This window comes from Hirundo rustica, assembly GCF_015227805.2.
Source record: "Hirundo rustica isolate bHirRus1 chromosome W unlocalized genomic scaffold, bHirRus1.pri.v3 SUPER_W_unloc_1, whole genome shotgun sequence".
NCBI lineage: Eukaryota > Metazoa > Chordata > Aves > Passeriformes > Hirundinidae > Hirundo > Hirundo rustica.
The window spans coordinates 60503-85671 of NW_026690191.1; the positions used below are offsets into that span (position 1 = coordinate 60503).

The 25169-nt window shown below is 37.2% G+C and overlaps 1 protein-coding gene across 4 annotated transcripts in view; it reads right to left on the minus strand.

The window, feature by feature from the left end:
• Positions 1-2493: 2493 nt before the first annotated feature.
• Positions 2494-25169, minus strand: part of LOC120747602 (nipped-B-like protein) — a 196730-nt gene continuing 174054 nt past the window's right edge. For 3 of the 4 annotated variants that reach the window (XM_040053619.1, XM_040053616.2, XM_058424290.1), the window contains 15 exons: positions 24087-24195; positions 23369-23505; positions 21918-22058; positions 21500-21593; positions 21237-21391; positions 20882-20972; positions 15078-15251; positions 14350-14540; positions 12465-12572; positions 8048-8248; positions 7503-7649; positions 5303-5598; positions 4803-4977; positions 3972-4157; positions 2494-3412 (listed from right to left, as the gene is read on the minus strand). In XM_040053619.1, the coding sequence (XP_039909553.1) occupies positions 3047-3412; positions 3972-4157; positions 4803-4977; positions 5303-5598; positions 7503-7649; positions 8048-8248; positions 12465-12572; positions 14350-14540; positions 15078-15251; positions 20882-20972; positions 21237-21391; positions 21500-21593; positions 21918-22058; positions 23369-23505; positions 24087-24195 (2571 nt within the window). In that variant the 3' untranslated portion in view covers positions 2494-3046. Of the gene's footprint in view, positions 3413-3457; positions 4158-4802; positions 4978-5302; positions 5599-7502; positions 7650-8047; positions 8249-12464; positions 12573-14349; positions 14541-15077; positions 15252-20881; positions 20973-21236; positions 21392-21499; positions 21594-21917; positions 22059-23368; positions 23506-24086; positions 24196-25169 lie in introns of those variants that run through there. The other variant, XM_040053618.2, reaches the window with a different exon arrangement.

The window sequence follows — 25169 nt, forward strand, 5'->3', positions numbered from 1 at the left end:
ATAATGAAAATAATAATTTTTCTGCAATTTTACAGCACTGAAGTGGAAGATTTAGGATAGTAATTATTATTTATTTATATTGTGGAATGGTCTGTCTTTTCTTAAAGAGTACATTATGGTTAGCATTAATTCTAAAAGCTTGAAAATATCCCTTTGTTAGGTAAACTATTGCAACAAGTTTCCATGTACAGAACTTGTACTCAAAGACAAAAAGCCCCAATAATCATTATAGTTACGTATGTAAAAATCTATAGCCATACAGTGAAAAAAATAATATAAGGCTATGTAAACACAAAGGGGTAAAATGTTGTGTCAATTACTGCAATGCAGCACTTTTCTTACAAACTTTTTTTTTAATGTCAAAAAAACCCCCTAATCTTGGTACGTGCTGTTGTCAATAACGTGGTTCATGTTGGTAAAATCCGACTGCTACTCAGAGACAGAGCACTGCATAGATTACAGCTACAACTTTGGGCCTTCAATTTCAAATCTCTGAAAATAATCAGCCCATGTTATACATGGCTAACAGGAATTTGTTTCCCAAAAATGAACTCTGCTACACTTTTTTTTCCCCAGCAAGTCACCTGAATGCTTGTGATAGACAAAACAAAGCTAGATATTATTCTGAGTAGTACAGAAGGAGAAAATTCAACTCTTAACTAGTGAAAATCTTATTTGACAATCTATAATTAATTTTATAAATTTATATTATTTAGTATAGCTAACAGATACCATCAAGGAGCATGTATGCCCTTTGACATATTACACAATATAGTAATGGTCCAAATCCTCTCAACTAAGACAGCTTTAAACTTCAGGTTTCTATTGCTTAATTATAATTTATTTCTGATAATTTTATCCTAATAAATACCAAACAATTTGAAATAAAAAGCCACTCTTTGCTATTGGGAAAGTCACATGACCAGGAAACTGATTATGAACAAGGAAGCATTTGTATTACCTATTAAAAATAAGATTCTGAAATATAAATAGCATCAGAAATGTCTAACAGACTAGTGACAACTTCATTTTAGACTGCATCTGTATGAAATTCTTTTTCTTAATCATTCAGTAGTTTCCTTTTGAAGTATTTTTAACTCTTTCTAATAGTAATGTGGCATATCATACAACCTATTCTCAAATTATGAAACTCCCACTATAAAAGTTGCTCCTGGCCCTGAGAAATGCAGTATTTCATCATTTGGTACAAAAATATCCTGCTTCCAGAACTGCAGAGGTGACTTCTGCTTTTTCTGCTTCTCCCTATTTTAACAACACCTACCTTAGCATAAGATGTGGCTTTTTGCATGGTGAAGAAAACACCATTAACTGTGAAAACAAAAAAGTGAGAAAATATTTTTGTTTAGAAAAATTCCAGTGGTGAAACAGTAAAAAGGCATTTCCCACAGGAACAATCACTAACTAGATTCTGAGGAATTATTAATCAATTTGGTTTAATGTTTTTTCTGTACATAAGAATATTTTGGAATACTGATACTATTCCTCACAAATCGAATAATGTATTAGAATTCTGCAAGCTAGTTTCACAAAAACAACCTCCTATCACAAATTAAATTAATAAAAGAAAATAAACATAAAAGAAATATTTACTTAATAAGGAACAACTGTTTTAGATAAACATATTTGAAAACATAGCAGGGTTTATATGTCCCTAAAAAGTTCAGTTGTTTTAGATTTTTTTCTCTTTGCAAATCTGCAGATTTTGTTACTCTCTGGAAAGGCAAACTGCTTTTGAAAGGCTTGTAGCAACATAGTCAAAACAAATGCTTCTGAAAGCTTTCAATAGTACTTTTTCAATTTACAAAATGTGAAAACATCTTTCAATTAGTAAAAAAATAGGCTAATATACAAACATTTTTTTAAAAAAAATCATTTGTGAAGGAATGTAGCATAATTGCCCAGACTCATACCCATTCACTCCTCAGATACTGGTAGCTAGCTCCTCTTGACACAAGCCTCTCTCTATTAACCTAGAGAAATGCGTACACGGCCAGTTAGCCCAAGAAAAATGGTCATTCAGCTTCCCCCAAATTTAAACTATCATAAATTACCATTTGGACAGCATTAGAAAGAAATTGAAGCATACAAGGAATAAACTATATTTTCTTTTTATATCAAAATGTACTCTTGAAAATGTGTTTGGCACAGTGCTAAATCATATAGTTAATACTAAATACTGTAGGATATAATAAACCCCTGGATTTAACTTGTGTTTACACCCTTTAAGGGATAAAAATAAAAAGATACCAATTATTCAGAAAGCGTATAAAACTGTATAAACAATATTTTATGTCTTGTTTTGAAAACCACTAATATAGTAAATTTTACATAAAAGACTGCAAAATAATATAAATGGATTTAAACAGATCTTTACAATAAGAAATTCAAATGGAAACAGACAAGTAGCAAAGAGAAGTAAAAAAATTTATTGCAGTATTCATTCCACCAGATTTGCTGGGGATCCCTTTTCTTGTATTATTTCAGGGTGACCTACTACATCAAAATCTACATTTACAAAAACTCCTCTTGCAGATAGGTTATAGATACTGCATGCGTGTTTTTTGGGTTTTTTTTCTTCAACAGAAAAAATTATATATCTGGAAGATTCTGCCACTTTACAGCCTGTAAAAACAATGCTTCCCTGGAAACTGGGCTACGCTAAAGAAAGCCATCCGCTGCTAGGTTAAACTCCAAGAACACTTTATTAAGAACATTAACAGACTAATTTCCAACATTCACTTGTTTATTTTTTTAACAGAAAGGTTTTTTCAAGGTATAAACAATTTTTTAAACTATAATACAGTGGGAGTAAAAATGAACTGAGAAGTTTCTGCTGCACAACAGCGAAGGAAGCTCCCACATAAATGTTTACCAAATATTTCCTTCTTTTTTCCTGTGTCCCAGGTTCCATTCTTACTCTTCATTTAACTTATTTTTTTTTTTTTTTTTTTTTTGCCAGAAAGTTGATATCTCAAGTTTTTCTGTTATTTCAATTCCTGTAAATTTGGCTGTGTGTACAAATTCATTAGCTGGAAGTTCCATCCTTGGCAGCATACAGTGATCGTAAATTTTGAACAACTTTATTAGTCAGCTTATTAGCACTCGTTAGAGCAATTTTTTTGTAAATAATGTCTGACTCTTTAATAGTGTCTACCCAAGGCACCAGTTTGCGGCCATCACGGCGCTTAGCCTCAGTCCAGGAGCCACTGTAGGAGCCTGCCATCCACTGAACACTGAAGCCATTGCTGGTTTTCTGTACTACTCTTGCAATTTGTGGTCGGTCTTTGTACTTTGGACAGCAAATAGCGATGACATCCATGACATCAACACTTTCATTCATCTGTGCTGCCAACTCTGTAGAGTCTGAATTTCGTTTTGACCTTCTCAATGACTAAAACATTGGGGGGAAAAAAGACCAAGTGTTACACAAAAGAACTTTAGTGAAATTATTGCTTTTATTGCTTTTAATCCCTTGACGCCGGGAGTTGGGATTCCCCGGCACACATTCCATTGCCGGCAATGAGACGCACCGCGACCGCCAGCGCCAAGGGGTTAACATATCCTTGTAAAACCACATACTCTTAATTTGTACCCGTGTCTTTATCTCTTATTGATATATAAAATTATATATACACACGAATCATAAAGCTACATAAAAACTTGGCAACAATAAAAAGGATAACACACAGTACATTCCAAAGGAAAATTAATAAATTTTTATATGGGATAAATCTCATTTTCTATTTTGTGGTTTTTTATTCTTTTCTGTTAAACTTTCTACAAAAGTTGTATAAATGGTTAAGTAGAGAATCTCTATCTACAAAATGCTTTCTTTCATGTCGATTACATTACTTGGTGTACATTTAATATAATAGACTGACATTTATAATCGCATAAAAATAATTTTACGTAATACGCTGTGAAATACGTTGACTCCTCCTCCGCCTCACCCCTGAAGTGCCTCCTCCTCTATCCTCCCCATCACTTTCATCATCCTCTGTCTCAGCTGCATTGTTTTTAGGGCTGCCTCCTCCAAGAAGTGAGGTAATTGCTTTGTTCCGAGCATTTGTGCTAGCTGACACCTCTCCATCTTCTTCCTCTTCATCAGGATCCAAATGTTCCATAAGGAGCTTGAACTATTAAATAAGCCCCCCAAAAACCAGATCAGTTTACATTCAAACTTTAAAAACAGACATTCATATCACACTACATTTAAAAAAAACCGAATGAAAAGGTAAAGAAAGAGTGTAAAACAAATGGCAGAAAAGGTCAAACTTCAACAGCTTGTGTTTTGTTCTACAAGCATTTTACTTTCATTTTCTAGTAGATGTGTAAAAGCGTTCTTCCTGTGTTTCCAAAATTGCAAGTTTTCTCTAGTTAATATTTTAAAGAATTGGAAAAAAAAAAAAAAAAAAAAAAAGGGTAAATACAGTAGATCTAGTCTGTTCCTATGACAGAAACAGTCAGGGATAAAGTGAACAAGTTATATGGTAGAGTTATACAAGATGGATACCAGAAATTAGAAAATACTCTGCAAAGATGAATATCCTTCAGCTGAAATTAATTTTTATTCTGTTTAAATTTATTAGAATACTTTGAAAGGTAATACTGCTAATCATCCTGAAAGGAAATTGTAAGTTATCATATATCAATCACATAAGATTACCAGAAATGTAACATTTTGAAATGTTCATCCAATACATCAGCATCTATTTTCAAGTTTACACTGTGTTACCTAGTTTGAAAGGATTTCAGATTTTCCGCAAAGCAACTTTACTTACATCTAAGTACTGTTTTACTATACTCCTCTTCACTTCTTCAGTGATCTTAGAATTCGCCATATCACTCCGCAGAAAATCCAGAGTTTGTTTTGGATGGAAATGCACTCCTGTCTTCCTGTTTATAGCTTTATCATACACTTTTGCAGATTCAGATGGAGAATATTTCTGAATTTTACTGTTTAAAGAGATCAATAGGGAACAAAGAGCTTTTAAGGAAAGTCCAAAACAATTTCAAGGAAAAGCTTTTAAAAATATTCAATATAAGTAGTTATATTTTAACCATTCTGTATATAATAGACATCCTGGTAAGAAATGAAATCATTACTTTTTCTAACCCAGTTTCATTACATTCAACCTATTTATGTTTTTCTCTTATACAAATCTATTGCTGAAACAATTATTAACAATCAACTAAACACCCCCCTCCAACTTATTCCAAACTTAATCCTTACAAAGAACTCACTAGATAACAAGATGGCCTATTGTCTAAATATCCTTACCTATCAGAGAATCCACAGAGGTTTTTTAAATGCTGTTTCAGCATCAAAAGTAATAATATGCCTTGGGAGACATTTGCAAATTCAATTAAAGGAGCTGAATTTTCTGGTAAACATTTCATCACGGCATTTATATCATTTTCTTCATCAGAATCTGAATCAGAGTTTACTCGTTTCCGTAACCTCCGAGGCTTAGAAGCTTCCTCCTCACTTTTGCTCTCACTACCACTGTTACTGTCACTCTCAGTCTCCTCGTCTGATGAAGGCTTTCTTTCCTTTTTTTTGTCTTTCACCATAGACTGTGAGACAGAGAAGTTAACACACGTTCCAAAATTAGGATAAGTAGCATCATGTACATTTCTAAAAAATCTTTCAAAAAATAATTTTTGACTTAAATTAGGAAAAATTCTCTGAACAATGTTATTAATTCATAACTTGATATTCATAACTTTATATTCAAAGATTGAAATTATGACAAAAAAGATGCTGAATTATAACTCAAAGTCCCTGAAAAATTGATCCAAAGTCCAACTTTTTTGCAAGGTGGTTACAGGAAGAACTAAAGCAAGAAGTACTCCACTGGCACGTTATTCTTAAAAAGACTGCTCAAGTTTGTTATCGGAGACAGTAAAATGAAGTTAAAGCCAAATACAATAAATCAGGAAGAAAATTTCATTTTTGTTTCACCTGAATAGAATTTTTGCATGTTACATATATTTTCATATGTACCTTGGTACAAACTAGTCCAAGCTGGTTTTAATCCTTGTCTCTGTTAAAATCCTATGACACTAATTACACTGCTGACCAGAGAAACCCTCAAATCAGCATAGACAGTATTAATAATATTCAGTTCCACTACTTGTAGAGCTACAGAATTTCATACCTGCATTATTACTGCACATAGTATGCTTTTTCATAACACAGAATTTAAGATGTCCCAAGTAGGATGTCATCCTCTACATACTGGTCCCCCATCTAAAGAATGTGCTATCTCTTTCTAGCAGATTAAAAATTGACTTTGGTAGGGTGAGAATTCAAAGCAGTGTACTTTCCAGGTATCAATTCTGACTTGTACTTACTAGTCAGATTGGAAATTCTAGAAATGGGTTTATTTCCTGACATTTTGGACCGTCTACTGTTAAAGTTGTCCAGGAAATGAAGACACTGAAGTCTTTAAGAATCACAGAATGTGTCTGGTTGGAAGGGACCACAGTGGGTCATCTGGTCCCACCTCCCTGTTCCAGCAGGGTCATCCCAGAGCACATGGCACAAGATTGTGTCCAGATGGGTCTGGAATATCTCCAGCAAGGGGGACTCCACACTCTCTCTGGGCAATCTGTTCCAGTGCTCAGTCACTGCACAGAGAAGTTCTTCCTCATGTTCAGGTGGAACTTCCTGGGCATCAGTTCCTGCCCATTCCTCTTGTCTCATTGCTGGGCCCCACTGAGCTGAGCCTGGTCCATTCTCTGACCCCTCCCTGCAGTCACTGACAGACATTGATAAGGTCCCCTGACAGATGATTCTTCTTGAGGCTGAACAGCCCCAACTTCCTCAGCCTTTCTTCATGAGAGAGGTGCTCCAGTCCCTTAATCATCCTCACAGCCTCTGCTGGACCTGCTCCAGGAGCTTCATGTCTCTCCTGTCCTAAGCAGCCCAAAACTGGACACAGCACAAGAAACAAAGGCCTTTTTCTTAGAGGGTTGTGTATTGCCATAGCAACAGATACTATACCATTATTCGGGTTCTTATATGCTACCTTAAAAAAAGACATATTGCACACTCAGTTCTTACAATAAATAATGTATTTAAATTCTCCTAGGTGACACACATGGAACTGCCATCAGCTACTTGACAACAAAAGAAAAAGTAAATAGGATTCTGTTATTAAAATTATGCATGCAACTAATATTAATTCCAATTAATTCAGTAATATTAGGTAATTATATAGATTTAATATTCATATCTCAAAAATTGTCATTCTTTTTTAATAACATAAGCAGCAATATAAGGAAAGTTTTTAACTAGTGTCTACCAGATACAGGTCTGAACAGAAAGGGTTGGTTTTTTTTTAACTACCAGCTACCAACTAACAATACTGGTCCATATCATAATAATAGTACTATATTCACTGAAAAATCAACCAAATTATATAGAAGCTTATGCCACCACCATAATAAATATGCTAAAATATAAATGCACATACCTCTTTAAATGACTGTAGTAGGTTGCTACCAGAAACTGATAGTGTAATGTCTATATGATGCATTATAAACAGTGGCTCTTCCTGTGTTTGATAAGGAAAACAGGCTAGATTGTCTGCTATGTACAAGAGCATATTCACCTCTGTTTTCTGGAAGTAAAAAAAAAAATACATATAAATATACATACAAATATCTTATTATACACTTATACTGTGTTCCCAACAGTTTAAAACAAACAAAAAAAAAAAGATCACAAATTTTATTCTACATTCCCCCCCCAAATGCACTCTAAACAACATATATATATATATATATATATACGTGCAAAATTTAGTCATACCTAAAGATACCTTATTCCTAAACAAACCAAACTGAGTACAGAAAGGTATTGAATGAGTAAATACCTTATATTATAAAGCAAAACAAAGTACCTTAGGGAAACAAAGCTATCAATAATTATGTCATAACAATATATTGCAAAAGGAGAATTTAAGGTTGTAATTGTATATTTTATTTTCTTTATAAGTGAAGGAAATGTGGTGCTTACTGCAGTATCATCAAAGAGGTTGAGTAAGGAAATTAGAAATGCTCGTCTGTGTTGACGGTTCCCTCGAATCATGGAGTATAGGTGTGAACACAATGCACTGGATGATTCATCCTGTCTAAAACCTCTTACAGGATCCTGTGGGCAGGTATTGATTGCCTGTTGTACCTGGTAAGACATCTTCATACCAGCCACTGCTTTCATCTGAAATGGAAAAGTACTTATTTTTATTTAAATCATTGCTTTCAAGCAGTAACACTGAAAGTGAAAATTAAACAAATGCCTGTCAACAAAAACTTCTAGCTATTTCTTAATCTTTTTTCCCTTTAAGTGGTTCCTCATCTGAAGTTTAACTTTTAAACACGCACTGAGGTGCACTACTGCCTTTTGAGTAAGCATACAGATTAAAACAGAATTTGTGGTAGAGATTAAAATGTATTGTGAATTGCTTTCAAATTAACTTCTGTTAGAAACATATAGATGATGTGTTTACCGACTATAGCCAGCTACCCAAATTTAAACAATTTTCAAGAATCATAGATTCATAGAATACCCTGAATTGGAAGAGACTCACAAGGATCATCAAGTCCACCTCTTGGCCCTGCACAGGACACCCCAACAATCCCACCCTGTGCCTGAGAGCTTGTCCAAATGTTCCTTGAGCTCTGGTAGAGTTGGGGCCATGACCACTGCTCTGGGGAGCCTGTTCAGTTCCTGACCACCCTCTGGGTGAAGAACCTTTTCCTAATATCCAACCTAACCCTCCCCTGACACAGCTCCAGCCATTCCCTTGGGTCCTGTCACTGGTCACCACAGAGATCAGTGTTTGCCCCTCCTTCCCTTCATGAGGAAGTTGTAGACTGCAATGAGGTCTCCCCTCAGTCTCCTCCAGCTGAACAGACCAAGTGACCCTCAGCTGCTCCTCGTATGGCTTCCCCTCAAGGCCTTTCACCATTCTTGTGCCCTCCTTTGGATAGTCTCTAATAGCTTTATATCCTTATATTGTGGTGACCAAAACTGCCCCCAGGACTTAAGATGAGGCTGCCCCGGTGCAAAGCAGAGCAGGACAAGCTCCTCCCTTGACCTGCTGGTGATGCTGTGCCTGATGCACCCCAGGAAATGGTTGGCCCTCCTGGCTGCCAGAGCACTGCTGACTCATATTCAGCTTGTCATTGACCAGGATCCTCAGGTCCCTTCCCACAGCTGCTCTCCAGCCTCTCATTCCCCAGTCTGTCTGTACATCCATGGTTGCCTCATCCCAGGAGAAGAATCTGGCACTTGCCCTTGTTAAACTTCATATGGTTGGTGATTGCCCAGTCCTTTAATTGATCGAGGTCTTTCTGCAGGGCCTCCCTGCCTTTGAGGGAGTCAACAGCTCCTCGCAGTTTTGTATTGTCTGCGATCTTGCTCAGTATCCCTTCCAGTCCTGTGTCCAGGTCATTAATGAAGATGTTGAAGAGCACAGGGCCAAGGATAGAGCCCCGTGGAACCTCACTAGTGGCAGATTGCTAGTCTGATGTCACCCCATTCACTATAACCCTTTGTGCCTGACCCATGAGCCAGTTGCTCACTCATCGCATGACGTGTTTATCCAGCTGGGGGCTGGACAGTTTGTCCAGAAGGATCCTGGGAGAGACAGTATCAAAAGCTTTGCTGAAATCCAAAAAGATTATATCAACTGGCTGCCCTTGATTAACCAGGTGGATTAACTAGGTGGGTTACCTTGTCATAAAAGCAAATCAGGTTTGATAAGCAGAATTTTCCCCTCATGAAGCTGTGCTGGCTGTGACCAATGACTGTATTGTCTTTCAGGTGTTTTTCAATACCTCCCAGAATCATCTCCTCCATAACTCTACCAGGCACTGAAGCGAGACTGACAGGCGAGACTGGAGGCCTCCTTCTTCCTCTTCTTGAAAACTGGGACAACATTCCCCAGCTTCCAGTCAGCTGGTACCTCTCCAGATTCCCAAGACCACTCAAAAATCATCAAGAGAGGTTTTGTGATCACATCAGCACCTCTGAGTAGCCTGGGATGAATCCCATCAGGCCCCATAGACTTATAGGGATCCAGCTGGAACAGCAGAATCCACACATTTTCAGGGTTGACTGAGATTTGATTGTTTTCACAGTCATGGTCCTCCAGCTCAGGGCAGTGAGACCCCCTTGGTTTGTCATTGGTGTTGAAAGCAGAGGCAAAGAAATCATTAAACATCTCTGTCTCATCCATGTCCCTGTTTGTGAGGTGGCCATTCTCATCCTGGAATGGGCCAATGTCATTTTTGCACTGCCATTTACTACTGACATATTTTAAAAGGCTCTTTTTATTGTCCCCCACAATCATGGTTTAAGCCCAGCTGGAAACTAAGCACGACGCAGCTGCTTGCTCAACCCCCCTCTCTACCCCCACCCTGGTGGAATGTGAAGGACAATCATAAGGGTAAAAGGCAGAAAACTCCTGGGTTGAGAGAAAGACAGTTTAACAAGGAAAGCAAAAGCATCACACACAAGCAAAGCAAAACAAGGAATTCATTGAGCCCTTCCCAAGGGCAGGCAGGTGTTCAGCCACCTCCAGGAGAGCAGGGCCCCATCCTGTAGAATGGTGACTTGGGAAGATGAACACCACCACTCCAAATGTCCTCCCCTTCCTCCTTCTTACCCCCATTTTACATACTGAGCATGATGTAATATGGTCTGGAATATTCCTTTGGTTAGTTGGGGTCATTTGTCTCAGCTGTGTCCCCTTCCAACCTCCCACGCACCCCCAGCCCCCTCCCTAGCGTACAAGGAGCAGAAAAGGCCTCGGCTCTGTGCAAGCTCAGCAACAACAAAAACATCTCTATTATCAGCTCTGTGTGCAGCACAAACCCCAACATAGCCCAATGCCAGCCACTGGGAAGAAAATTAACTCTACCCCAGCCAGAACCAGCCCAGCTGTCGAGCTTCAACTCCAGTTGAGCTTTGGCCACACAGATTTTCACCCTCCAGTGACAGCAGCATCTCCATATTCTTCCCATACCACCTGACCTTGCTTCCACTGGGCACACACCTTCCTTTTTTGCCTTATTTCCAAGAGAAGATCCCTGTTCAGCCAAGCCAGACTTCTGCCTTGCCTGCCTGACTTCTGACATCTGGGAATTGCCTGCTCTTGGGCCCTTAGGAGATATTTAAAAAGTGATCAGCACTGATGGACCCAGCGCCTGCAAAATTATTTTCCCAGAGGACCTTACTTGCTAATTTCCTGAGAAGCCTGAAGTTTGCTCTCCTCATGACTAGAGTTGATGTTTTGCTGGCACTTTTCCTCCTGGCAACAGAGATTGTAAACTCAATTGCTCAGTGGTTGCTGTGGCCAAGATGGCCGCCAATCACCACTTCATTCACAGAATCACAGAATATGCTGAGTTGGAAAGGACTCACAAGGATCATTGAGTCCATCTCCTGGCCATGCACAGCACCATCCCCAAGAATCACACCATGTGCCAAGAGTGTTGTCCAAATGCTTCTTGAACTCTGTCAGGCTTGGTGCTGTGACCAGTTCCCAGTGAAGCCTGTTCCAGTGCCCGACCAGCCTCTGGGTAAAGAACCTTTGCCTGATATCCAACCTAAACCTCCCCTGACACAGCTCCAGCTGTTCTCTCGAGTGCTGTCACTGGTCACAAAGAGATCATTGTCTGCCCCTCTTCTTCCTCTCACAAGGGAGTTGTAGACTGTGATGAGGTCTGACTTCAGTTAGGTATCTCTTTGGAGGCAATGAACAGCACAATGCTCAAATTTTAGTGGAATACAATTAGATTTATAAAGTCCCACAATGTAGTACACACACTGAACTAAGACTGAGGCCGTCTGAAATAAGGAAGGGGTGCTGCAACTCAATTTCACCTCTTTAGCAGAACTATTGTCCCTATGCCACAACTCCACAAGTCTTCACTTAGCCCTCAGATTTTCCTTTTAGCAACATCCCTCAGTTCTTAAAACCTTCCTATGTGCCTTCTGCTTAGATTATAATTTATAAAGCATTGATGTCTTAATATTCTAATACATATATATTGACCTCTACTTCTACAAAGTGCTCTCTGTTAATACAGGAAAATAATTGCTAAACATTATGAAACTGTTGTCCTTACCTCTTATCAAATAAATGCTCTTAACATACTATTCAGTGAGGAAAACACTACTGTGGTTTATAAATTAAAGGAATTTTTAGACTGGAAGAGATGCTTCAAATTATTATATCCTTTCTATTTCTACAAACAGAAATCTCCAAACAGGGGAAATAGTTGGGATCTTCTTTACAATTGCTTATAGTTATTGTTATTGCTTATTTGTTATTTATATTATTTTTCTGCAGCTGAGGCCTATCCAAGTGTTGAGTCACCAGAGAATGCAACAGTAGTTTGTAAAATGATAAATTAGAATTACTTACGTGAATGAACCCAGCATATTTTTTGTCTATTTCCACCAATTGCTGGTCAGCTTTGTTTCGCATAGAGGGCTCTGGGTCTGTGCCCATAGCAATTAAATATGGCACACACTTGAAAAAAAAACAAATTAAATTATTATTTAGAGTCATTCTATCTCTTCTTTCTCACTCTTGCTCTTTTATTAGTGTTGTTTATGTCATATTCTGACTACTGCAGAAACTAGAATAGGAAGCTTTATGCAACTTACTACCTGACTACTTTTTTCAAGCAAATAGTACAAAATACACAAAAGACCAGTGTTATCATAGAATCATAGAATGGTTTGGTTTGGAAAGGACCTTAAAGGTCATCTAGTTCCAACCCCCTGCCATGGGCAGGGACATCTTCCACTAGACTAGGCTGTTCCAAGCCCCATCCAACCTGGCCTTGAACACTTCCAGGGATGGGGCAGCCACAGTTTCTCTGGGCAACCTGTGCCAGGGCCTCACCATCCTCATAGGGAAGAATTTCTTCTTAATATCTAATCAAATCCTACTCCCTGTCAGTTTGAAGCCATTTCCCCTCATCCTTTCACTACATGCTCTTGTAAAAAGTCCCTCTCCATCTTTCTTGTTGGCTCCCTTCAGGTCCTGAAAATTCACAATTAGGTCACCCCAAAGCTTCTCTTCTCCAGGCTGAACAATCCCAATTCTCTGTCTTTCCTCATAGCAGAGGTACTCAATCCCTCTGATCATCTTGGTGCATCCTCTGGACTTGCTCCAACAGGTTGATATCCTTTCTCTACTGGGGACCCCAGAGCTGGAGGCAGCACTGCAGGTGGGGTCTCACCAGAGCAGAGGGGCAGAATCCCCTCCTTCTCTGCTGGCCACACTGTAGGATCAGCCTAGTCCACAGGGGGTTTCTGGGTGCCAGCGCACACGGACGGGGCATATCCAGCCTCTCACCAACCAGCACCCCCAAGTTTCTCTCCCCAGGGCTGCTCTCAATCTGTTCATCCCCCAGCCTGGATTGATCCCAGGGATTGCCCAACCAAGGTGCAGCACCAGCAACTGGTCTTGTTAAACCTCATGAGATTCCAATGGGCCACTTCTTGAGCTTGTCCAGGTCCCTCTGGATGGCCCTGTCCTTCAGGTGTGTCACCTGCACCATTCAGCTTCGTGTCATCTGCAAACCTGCTGAGGGTACTGTCAATTCCTTTGTATGTGTCATTAACGAAGGTATTAAATAACACTGGTCCCAATACAGACCCCTGAGTGACACCACTGGTCACTGATATCCATTGAGACTCAGAGGCATTATAAATGATAGAAGTTATGTGAGGTTTCAGGGAGTATTTCCAGTTCTCTCAAACTCTAAAGTCAATTTACACTACAAAAATTGCCATTTAAAAAAACCCAAACCACACACTGCCAGTTATGACTGAACATGCACAATGGCTGTGTTATAAACAAATAGTTACAAAAATATTATGTAAGCAAAGAATAGTGGAGATGATAACTGAAGTTCTGACATTGACTCTGGAATTTCATAGTGTTTGGAGGACATGGGAATTGAGGTGGAGGCAAGCTGTCACAGTTCTCAGGATAAAGAATTAAAGAAAAGAGCTTGGCATACACCTGAAATTCATAACAGAAATATGCTCTAATGTACATTTGCACATGCACTTTAGGCACTGGCTGGGCTTTTAGATCTTGTTCCAAAGACAAGAAAATACAGCATTTGGAATCTAAATTTCAAAATATACTTTCTGTAAAGGCTCCTTGCTACAATGAGATTACTGTAACATAGCTGCAAGAGAGAAATTAAAAATGTATCTAGTAAGTGTAAAAAGCTCTGAAACCTGAAGACCCAAAAAAATCAAAAAACCATCACAAAAAGTTACCATACCTGAACAGGATGGATGAGACCCTGGTTTAATGTCAGTGCAATGACATTTAGAGCAAAGTGGCGTACACTGGACTGGGTATGAAAGAAAGCCTCAAGGACCTGTTTGAGATATAGCTGCATGATGGAACTACTCATCCCTGAGGAAATATCACCCATCTCTTTCAGGTCTTCCTGCTTTGCTACTTTTTTCCCTGTAAAAAAGACGAAAGCAATAGCACACTCACCACAGTATAATCATTTACTTTGCTATTATTGGATGCATACTTATCTTTAAGATTTATAATACAAAGACATTTCAGCCATCTTAGAATGAGTTTATGATCTTATGAAACATAGAACAGTCTGATAGCAAATACACTTAAAAAAATTAAAGTCACACAAATTTAAAGACTTGTTCCTGAATAAAGGTTTTATTTTTTACAATTTCTTATTTTGTATCTGTTAATTAAACTTAGAGAATATTTTGATAAAAAGTATTACTACCATCATTACAGCAATTATGCATTCTGGATTGCTTTCAAGATTAATACATCCTGAAAGTAAATAATAAGCTACACGTGTCAATACACCTATGCACATAATGATTTTTTAAAATTTTTTCTAAGATATCTTGTGTACAGTATTACTAATTAAATAACAATCTTAAATTACTCAGTTCATGTATATAGTAATTGTATGCACAAAAGTTAGATTTTGCCTGCCTCAGCACAGAAGAACTCAGCACTTACAGTCTCTGTCTGCCTGCTGCATACGTGTATCTTCCTCCTGCAAGTAGGTCTGGAGGTTTTTTAACACCTGGATTTTTAAGTTTACTGAACAGTTCTTGTCTGAAAGAATGCTGTTGTACAGGGTCTTCACTTCCTGTTCGAACATTAAACTTGGGTGTTGTATAAATGCAAATCCTAAGGGTGGAAGAAAAGAGGAAATATTCCATGTTATTAACTAGAAATTGTATTTCTGTTTCTTAAGTCTTTCTTCAAAATAGAGATATGAAATTGACCTCCTTCCAAGTGTAATATTAACAAACAATATTGCTTTTTCATATGGACACCATTCTAGGTTTATAAGGAATTCTATTATCTGTCTGATAGATAAAGATGGAGTCCTGACCCAGGGCAGTTGAACTAAAAGTTATATAGGTCTAGAAGCATGTCCAGTGTACTAGTCTGCATCTCAATGACTAGGAAATCTCCCAAGAGCAAGGGAGGAACATTGCTAAAAAATTACTCATTGTTTTTCTAATACATTTGGAGAAAAACATTGTGCTGAACCTATGAAGAGTTATTCATACAGAGACAGAGAAAATGTGGAAAAAATGCTAAATATCCTGAGTATTTAAACAATAAAATCTTAAAAGAAAAAATATAGTTCTGCTGACCACCCTCACCACAGTCAAAATTGCTGGCAAAGGACCTTGGATTCACTATTCCAGAGTTAAGAAAGCTTCTGCTCCTGAAACAACTGTTAAAACAGACTGATGCAGATGAAAACACGCTTTAAATGATTTCTCCTCTGTACCTAAAGAACTGTTGACAATAATCATTATTCTTCTTTGCATGATACCCAACTATACAAAACATTACCACTGTTAGATGTTTATTACTGCTTATTATCATTATTGCTTGATATTTATCTATTATTAGATATTTACTGTTGTTAGATGTTTACTGTTATTAGATATTTATCTATTGTTAGATGTTTAATATTGTTAGTTGTTTACTATTGTTACATACTTATTTGTTATTGAATACCTATTATTAGTAGATATTTAGAATAGAGAGTCAACAAGGAAAAGGCCTTGTCAAGCCTCTAAAGGGGGGAAATGATGCTTTAAGCTTTAGCTTTCATGTTTTCCAGATTCTGTGCTGCCTAGGGGTGTAGTTCTGTGCCTCATATTAAGTGACAGTAAGCTCTCTTCACAGAGTAGGTAGACAAAACAAATCCTTTTCCTGCTGGAGACCAAGGACAATGAGTACAACTTTCAGGCCCAAAAGCATAAACAGCGGTGGACTGAAGAGAGAAACAAGGATGAGACCTCATGACCTGAAGCTGTAATTGGGACAATTAAACCCCAGTATGCAAATGGACCAAAACTTATAAAAGTGTAAGACCTTGTGACTGGTTGTCCATTTTTGTGACTATTTTAAGTCCACCTTGGGTGTAGCCCTAATCAGGCTCTTGTGCTGCCCAAGGTGTATCCTTAAAGGCCTTTAAATAAATATCTAATGTAGTCTCTAATTCTGTTCACTCTCTGTTCCAGGTCAGCCTTCCCAAGGCATCATAGTGAACACAATAAAATAAAATTTAGACCTCTCACTGTTATTATTCATATACCTATTAAGGTCGTGTCTTGAAAATTATGTGAAGCATTCCCAAGACTACATCTGTTAGAAGATACAGACTATAGAACTGCTTTTAGCTGCAGCCCTACCCTTGACAAAGAACTGGTTATTCTTAGTCAGGGAAGTCTTTATTTCATAAAAAGTTTGATCGAAATAAGTAACAGCATATATAATTTTAGATCACATATGTAGATTTAGGAGTGCTGCCAACAGACTCTTACAGAGTATCACCAAAAAAAATGGTAATGGAAACATAACTTCCCAATTTAAACTATATTTAACTACTTGATTAATTTTTAAGACCGTGAGAAAAGCAAACATTAAGTGTATTTTTCACGACCATATATGCTGGTTTAGCATGGATAGGAAGAGCCAATTAGTTGATAACTTTGGAATTGACAGATTGATTGACCAATTAGAAAGATGACATCCTTCTGGGAACACACAGGCTTAAAAAAATCAGAAGAATACCCAGGAAACTCTCTTTTCCTTCTGGCTTTCCAGCAGGTAACACTGAGTTGGGGCTGCTCTGTAGAGCAGCCCAAGCTGGCCAAGCTCCGCCGCTCCCCCCTGTTGGGGGGGGAAGCCTGCCCTCGCCTGGCCGGGCCCCGTCGCCTCCCGACGGGGGAGGGGGAGGCTGCAGCTTAGCATCAGCTAATTTTAAAGCCTACCCCAGGCCGGCTGAGCCAGGGGAGATGTCTGCCGGGCCCCCCGATAACAACTACGAGCCCGGTTGGGTTGGGCCCTACCCCCCCCCCGATAGTCACCGAGGTGGGGGGGGGGGGGGGGGAGGGGGACAGGAGGTATCTACCAGCCAGGCTGCCCCGAAGTCCCTCATGGTGAAGTTCTCTTCCCCCCCATCCCCGTGGCTTTTGAAAATCCTAGCGGCTGCTACCCGGCAGAGATCATGTGACCATCTGCAGGCCCGGGCGAGACTATTCTCTTTCTTAGTACAGATGAGACTTTTTAAAACTCTAATCCTCCTTTTGAGTAAAAAGGACAGAGTGAAACGTAGAGAAGACACGGCATGAGACAGAAGTCAGATAGAGAGAGTGAAAGACTAATTAGAAGAAGGATAGAGGAGTTGCCTTGTTAGCTGGACTTCTCTAGTGAAACCATGAAAAATAGACTATTTCCTGTAACATATAAATGCTATTTAGGAAGATGCATGGTTCTAGCTTGTGAGCTGATATAATTAAAATTTAATAGAGAACTTTGAACAGAAGAAGAAAAGTGATATAAAACCCTTTGTTCCTAGGGAAAAAGGAGATCTCTAGTTTTGAGATGAAAATGATTTTAGAGATGGAAGAAGAGAATCTTTGTTTTATACTAGAAGAGGTGTCCTTAAACAGTACCCTAAATAAACAGATATAACCCATATGCAGTGTTAGGAAAACTGCTAATGGGAAGAGATTTCACAAAAGCAAGTTTTCTTTTTCTTCACAAGAAAACTGTTCTAAGTTGTCAGTGGGAGAAATTCCATAGTAAACTAGGAAAGACTCCTTGGCTAAAGAAATGATAAAAGATTATTTTTAAATAGTGAAACTGACTGAAAGTCACAAGTTTTGTCTCTTTATATTGTTTGTGAGAAAGTGAACAGTTTGTAGGGGGGAGGAAGAGTGTTTTAAAAGTTTCATTTTAATTTTTTTTTTTTTAGTGTGTGCTAATAAATCTATCTTTAAACCTTTAAGTGAAGTCTGCTTGTTTTTCTCCTAATCCTATCTCACAGCAGAAAAAACATTTAAACCATTACACCAAATTTAGCAAACAAAGATAAGCGAACATGAAACCACTACACCATAGGAAACAAAGATTCCGAATGAACACACAGAAAACGTAAACATAAAAGAAGAATGGGGGAAAAAATGAAAGCAAATAAAATTATGTGAAAGCAATGTATAAAAGTGGGTGTAACAAAGGGAACACTCAGGTTTTTAAAAGTGGCTCTGCACACAGAAAGGACTGTAGGTAAAGGCTAAGTCTAGGGCAAGACCTCAGTGCATTTAAGATCTCATTTCAATTGCAAAATAAGAAGAGGAAAGAAGGCAGGGGAGATGGAGGGGAAAGAGGTGAAAGAAAAAGGAATGATGCTCCTCTTTGAAGTACGTAGTATAATTGTCCACTCTATACAGGTGTATATTGATGTTTATAACTTGACCACCTCTGAGAAAGTCCAACCCATTTAAGTTTAATTTTGAAAATGGAAAGCACTTGCATGTATGTGTAACAATCCATAATTCTTTCTTTGTTTCTTTCACTTATTTAAAATAATCTAAAACCACCAGTACTCTTAGGGAAATTATTATTTTTCCATCCCCTGTAAGCAGGAAAGAAATTTTATTTGGCATAAGAATTTGTCATAGGGGATGAAAAAAGGCAACTGCTGTGTTCTTTTAAGGACTAAGTTTACATCTTGGGGCTGCTCTCACATCACTTCTCTTCATACCTTTGTTTTCACTCTGTTAATTTTAAGCACTGAACTTGGCTGAGTAAGACATTACCTGTTAGATACTAACAAAATTTTTTATCCTCAATCTGCCTTGCAAGTACACATCTGGAAGAGAAGCATAACCATAACCATTAACCTTATGGTTAAACTCAATCTCTCAACAGCAGTGACACATCCCAAAGCAAAGGTTAAGACTGTTGAGTGTCCTTACTGTAAGGACACACTAATAATTACCAATAGGAAAGCACACACTCCATTTGATGCCTTCACTGTGTATAAATGTTGCATTAGCTTGTTAGTAATTTTCATCTTATTGCTGCACATAAATGTTGAATGGATTTGACAACTTGACTCAATTATCAGCCTGTAAAATAGAGCTTTGCACTGCCTACTACATTTCTGTACACCCAAGCATCTACCTTCAAAGTGGAACCAGTACTTAGATGAGACTAATATATCACTGAAAACAGTTGTCCAAGGTTTAATTAAGATAAAGACTGACATGTTTACAGGTAGAGAAAAAAAGAATAAAAAAGTCTGAAGAATGCCTAATGATAGCCACTCCTGTTTTCTCCTCTTCTCCAAACTGATCACAGTTCAGTCTGTAATTCAGGCACATTTCTGATGAATGCAACACTCAGCCTCCATGAGTAAAGCAATCATGTCTATGGTTAGGAAGGCAGCCCCTATCCCATGTGCAATATTTTGATAGAACAATTAGAATGGACTACAGTAAGTGTTGTGCATCTTGACACAATGCCTAGAAAAACCTCTAGCTAGTTAACACCATAGCACTGTTCCTGCAACAAAGGCAACTCTAAAGCCATTAATCCCACTCAGCTGTCTGCAATGGTTTCCTCACAGAATATCAAATCAAGATTCAGTCTCAGTCCTTATCCTCAGTCCTCCCTAGCCTGAACTGTACCAGGATATTTAAAAAGCCACCTAAACAGCAGCATAAGGAGGAAAATTCTTATACACAGTTAAACCATAGAATGCAAGCTCACACACATAGGCGACAACTTACTTTAGACTAAGCCATAACCATGAACTGAACTCTTCCAGAAACCAAGGCCTATCTGTCCAAACAAGATGCTCTTACATGTACAGTTTTGGTCCTTGAGCAGAGGATGAACATGATACAAACCACTCAGTGGCAGTTCATGTATTACTGCAAGTCACTGAGATACTATACTAATACCTTCTGACAAAGAATCCATTTAAAATTAAAATACTGCCAAAGACCCAAAATAAACTCTAATATTTAGACTATGGCATCATCTCAATGCCTTGTGAAATTTCACAGAGCATCCCCCAGTTGGTATAAACTGACAGAGTTTCCTCAACTCCTGTGGAATTTCTGCCCCTACACTTAAAATTCTCAAAGCTTTTCCATCATTTTTTCTAGTTATTTTTTAACCATATCTTGAGGACTGAAAAACAACATTTGGAGTTACAACATATTTGCATGTGGGGGGAAAAAAACCATCTCCATTTACTTTGGAAACCTGGTGTTTTTTAAGACTTGGTCATACATCAAAAAGGCATTCACTGTCAAAAGCATCCACTCTGCTGCAGAAGTATGCAACTTCAAAGTATCCCTTTGACTACATTTCTATAGCCAGGTTTTAAATAAAACATGTGGTGAACTTTGATTTTAAAAAAACTTACCTGGTACTACACAAAGAAATGCATGGATTTCTACTACAGCAGAATAATAAAAGCTATTAATATTTCTTACCAAGGCCAATAATGGCTTTTGTCTGTACCTCTTCATCTGAATGCTTTGTAAAATACATCAGCAGTTCAAGTACTTTATCCTTAATGTTAACCTGAGGAAATTAAAACACAAATAACAGCTATTTGAAGATGAAACAGATATTTTTAATGTTTTATAAAAAGCATATATATCAAAATGGAGAAACAAAATCTTACTGCATTGTCTTTGCAAAACCATGTATTTACAACCCAAAAAACTATATCATATGCATTATGAAGAAATGCATAGCTTTGGAGCCTAGGAATACTGTGTTCTCAAATTGAAGTGGAGCATTCAATATACACAAGACATGGAGAGTAATTACAAGTTATTTTACCTTACTGTTGCCCTTAAAATCTTCCTGATCAAAATCAAAATGCCGACACAATGCTCCAACAGTGAAAAGTGATCTAAGGAGTGCTGGTTTATTGGCAGTAACTATTGTACTGTTGGGGTCTTCTTGGTGTTGACTTTTTAATTTTGAAAGTGCACCTAGAGTAAGATAAAATTTTTGATCACAGTATTTAATCATGGTGTATCCCTAAGATAAGACTTGTAGGCGAAACTGAAGAGTGACAATTACGTTGTGATTTTACTTACCATAGTATCTATTAAAACAGGCCCACACAAATTTATAGTTCTGAGTGACCTTGTTCACAACAGCCCCAAGACAGCTCACACAATGCTGAACAACCTAGGTGCAAGAAAGAACAAATGAGTTATATATTTAGAATTTAAACCTGAGACTTTTGTGATGTTATGCAGGAAAAAGGTATGCAGAACTAAAAGTAACAATCTAACAGATGTAATGTCCATCTCCTAGACTGCTCTGAAAACATGCCCAAATTTATAATTGTTAAAATATAGCAACAACACACAAACACAAGTAAACCAAGAACATTGATTTTTCATGGCTCAAAAGTTATCTTCATAATGAAGACAGACTTCCTTTAAACCAAAACTACATATTTCACAATGTGAAATGGAATTAACTGAATAGTAGCAATTAAAAGCTTACTGTCATGCCATATTTGATGATGAGTTTCATGAGGTCTTCCTCAATAGTGGCAAGAAATGTCTCACTTGGGTGTTCCATTAGTGGCACTACAAGTTCTAAGATTTTTGCAACATTGCAGATCACCATGAAATCATTCTGGGTCTGAAACAACAGCATTTATAGCATTTAACATTTCTAGCTGTTACCTATAAGCTAAGTATTATTAATATGTATTATGTAATACATATATCATACATATTAATATAACACAATTACATAACAGTATGATACAATTATGTATCTTTTGCAAGTTATTTGGTAGAGATTTAAAATAATATATAGTTTACATCTGCTTTTAAGTTACATATTATTTTGAAAGCAAGTTCTTGTTTACTACAGAACTTCTGTAAAAAAAAAAAAATTGTAGAAGCAGAATTCACCTATCATCAAGGCTGTGACAGACCTGAAAATTTTTGGTCATGAAAACTTTTTTGAGTCCTAAAACAAATTTAGGAACTCTTCCTGACACATGCACAGTAGAGAATGCACAACACCTGGCAACAGGTATTGACAGCAAGTAAATAATCAGATAACCTTTTCCTATACTGTTTGATCAGAAGCAGCTCTATGTCTGTTGTAGATATGCCTAGAGAATGCTCTAGGGCTGAAACTGTAAAATTCTAGGCTATACCTGCAAACTAAGCTGATAACAAGCATTCTCAGGCCTGCTCTTCCCTGTGCAGCTGACCTAATTTAATGGATTGCTGACCTCCACTCAGTCAAGCTCTTCCTTCAGCCATGTCTGCATGATCCTGCTCTGCTCCTGCCAGATGAGGGGTTCATCACAACCTTCATTGAGCCAACTGTGCTAATCAAAATGGCAGAAAGCAATGCAATGTTTCAGAGGAGGAGGCCATTTTCCCAGACTGAGGGGATTCAGCACTTTAGCTCTATCATTTCTGTGAGCTAAACTGTCTTACAGAGAAATACAAAAACAGAGCTAGGGTAGAAAGAGGTGAACTGCTGAAGAGGATAAAGCAGGACACTTTCCTTGTAATATTTATGCTATATGTTAGATCACCCTATCTTATGGAACTATATGTTTAGTCTTAAGATTCATATGTTAAATCTTTACTTTTGGGACCATGACTATAAAATAAAACAATTTTAAGAAATTATTTCATAGCAGGTGGAAAACTATGTTTTAGTCTTTAAGGGAAAGAAGCAGCACAGGTTTCAGTTTCATTTGAGTGTAAAATGTGAAGGCAGAGGGTGAGGAACAGCATCTTGGAAGCTATAGAGATCATAAAAGGACCTAATCTTTAGAAGATATGATAATGAATCATAGAAAGATAATTTTTATTTCTATTTTCCTACCTTCAATTTAATCAAACATACAAGATACCCATTAATTTCCATGCTTAATTATCTGGGAAAAAGAAAAGACTGATTTTCTAATTTTCTCTACTTACACTACATTTAGTGGTCAGGTATGGCTGCATGGTCATGGCATGTTTGACCATTAGTTGGGGCCTGATTTTGCTGAATAAGAACAAAGTGGTTATGCAAGCAACCAAGCGACCAGAATTCACACCTTTGTTGTCAGAATCTGCAAAAAAAAAAAAAAAAAAAAAAAGAAAATACACAAAGTAATGTCTGAGCAATGAAAAACATGGCCAAAACATCATATGAATATTTCTTTCATAGCATATCTTTCAAGATCAGTACAGAATATTATTATTAGATTAGAGATGAGAACATAATGTAATAACATTTATATGTGATCACAACATATGTAAAATAAGAAGTAAAGATGCTTCAAAGATATCACTAGTTTTTAACCTAATTACTGTACACAGAACACTGGCCTAGCCAATGATTCCTATTACAACTTTAGAATGTATTAATACAAATAAAGCTTGACACATTTGATTTGTTTTTAGTGATCTAAAAGTTTGAGCAAGTTATTTTAAAATTATCTCTATTATTGTGATTAGCTAGAGAAAATTAGGGAAGCTTTATTATTACAAAGTGCTCAAAAGTTCATAATCAAAATAAATGCAATAACTCATTACCATCACTTTTGTAATAGGAATTCTGTAACAGTAGCTTTTCACAATAGTCATTTGAACCACCACTGTTACAGTATCATAAAATTCAAAAAAGCTACTGGGTTGTAAACACTACTACCTGACAAGGATTCCTCATATTTAAGAATGTGCTCAACCAAATTGTCAACAAGTTGAGTACAGGCTTTCTTCACAGGTTTATATGAGGCATCCTCTTCTGACTTCAACAGCTATAGCAGATGAAACAGAAAATTATTTCGTATTCAGGGTGCGTTCATTTACATTGGATATGTACTGGTTTAATAACAATTACTACAGATACACAAGCATTTTGCACTACAAAAATATTTAACGTCTCCATAAAAGTTACATGGTGAAGAAAAAATTAAGGGAAATAAGAAAAAATCAAACCAAAATGTAAAAGAAAAAATTAACTGTGACAAAAAGACAGAGTTCTACTGATTTTTGCATTGGGATGAAAGCTAACTTTGTGCTTAATGAAATAATACAGAAAAAAATAATGCGGTCATAATTGCCAGAAGTAACTAACAGGAATTAGATGGCTTTCAAAAACACTCAGGAAAAAAAATACAAAAGTAATACTGTTTTTTGACACATTAAAAAAATCAAACTAAGGTGAAACATAGTTCTATGAACATTTTAATCAGTTAATTTAATTGAGCCTGTACTATAGCTTTTTATTCAGTGCAGGCATTAAGAGGCACTTTGATTTACTTCGCTACCTATTTTCATGGCACTTGAGGCTAAAGTAAAATCTTTGAACACCTCTAATTCTTCCATGTATGCAGTTGTTAATTTTACTTGAAAATCAACAAATGCATGAGTTGTAGAGGAGAAAGATAACACAGGCTAAGACATATAAACAAATCAAGCTCATTCTTAGAAAAATCAGAGTAAAATATAATGTGGAAGTAAGCTATGGGCTGAAGATTCATTGCTTCTATAAACTGTGTAACAAATACACTGGATGTGAAAATACACTTATCTACCATTTTAAAAAACCTACATTACACTTGAAGCCTCATTTCAGAATTATATATCATATCTGTGGACTTCATGTTATGTCACTCATTAAGAGACTATGAAATTAAAAAACAAACAAACAAAAACCCTCCCCAAAATGAAAAGGGAAGTATTTTTAAAACAACTACATGGAAAGAAAGAAAATAATGTTGGAGACAAA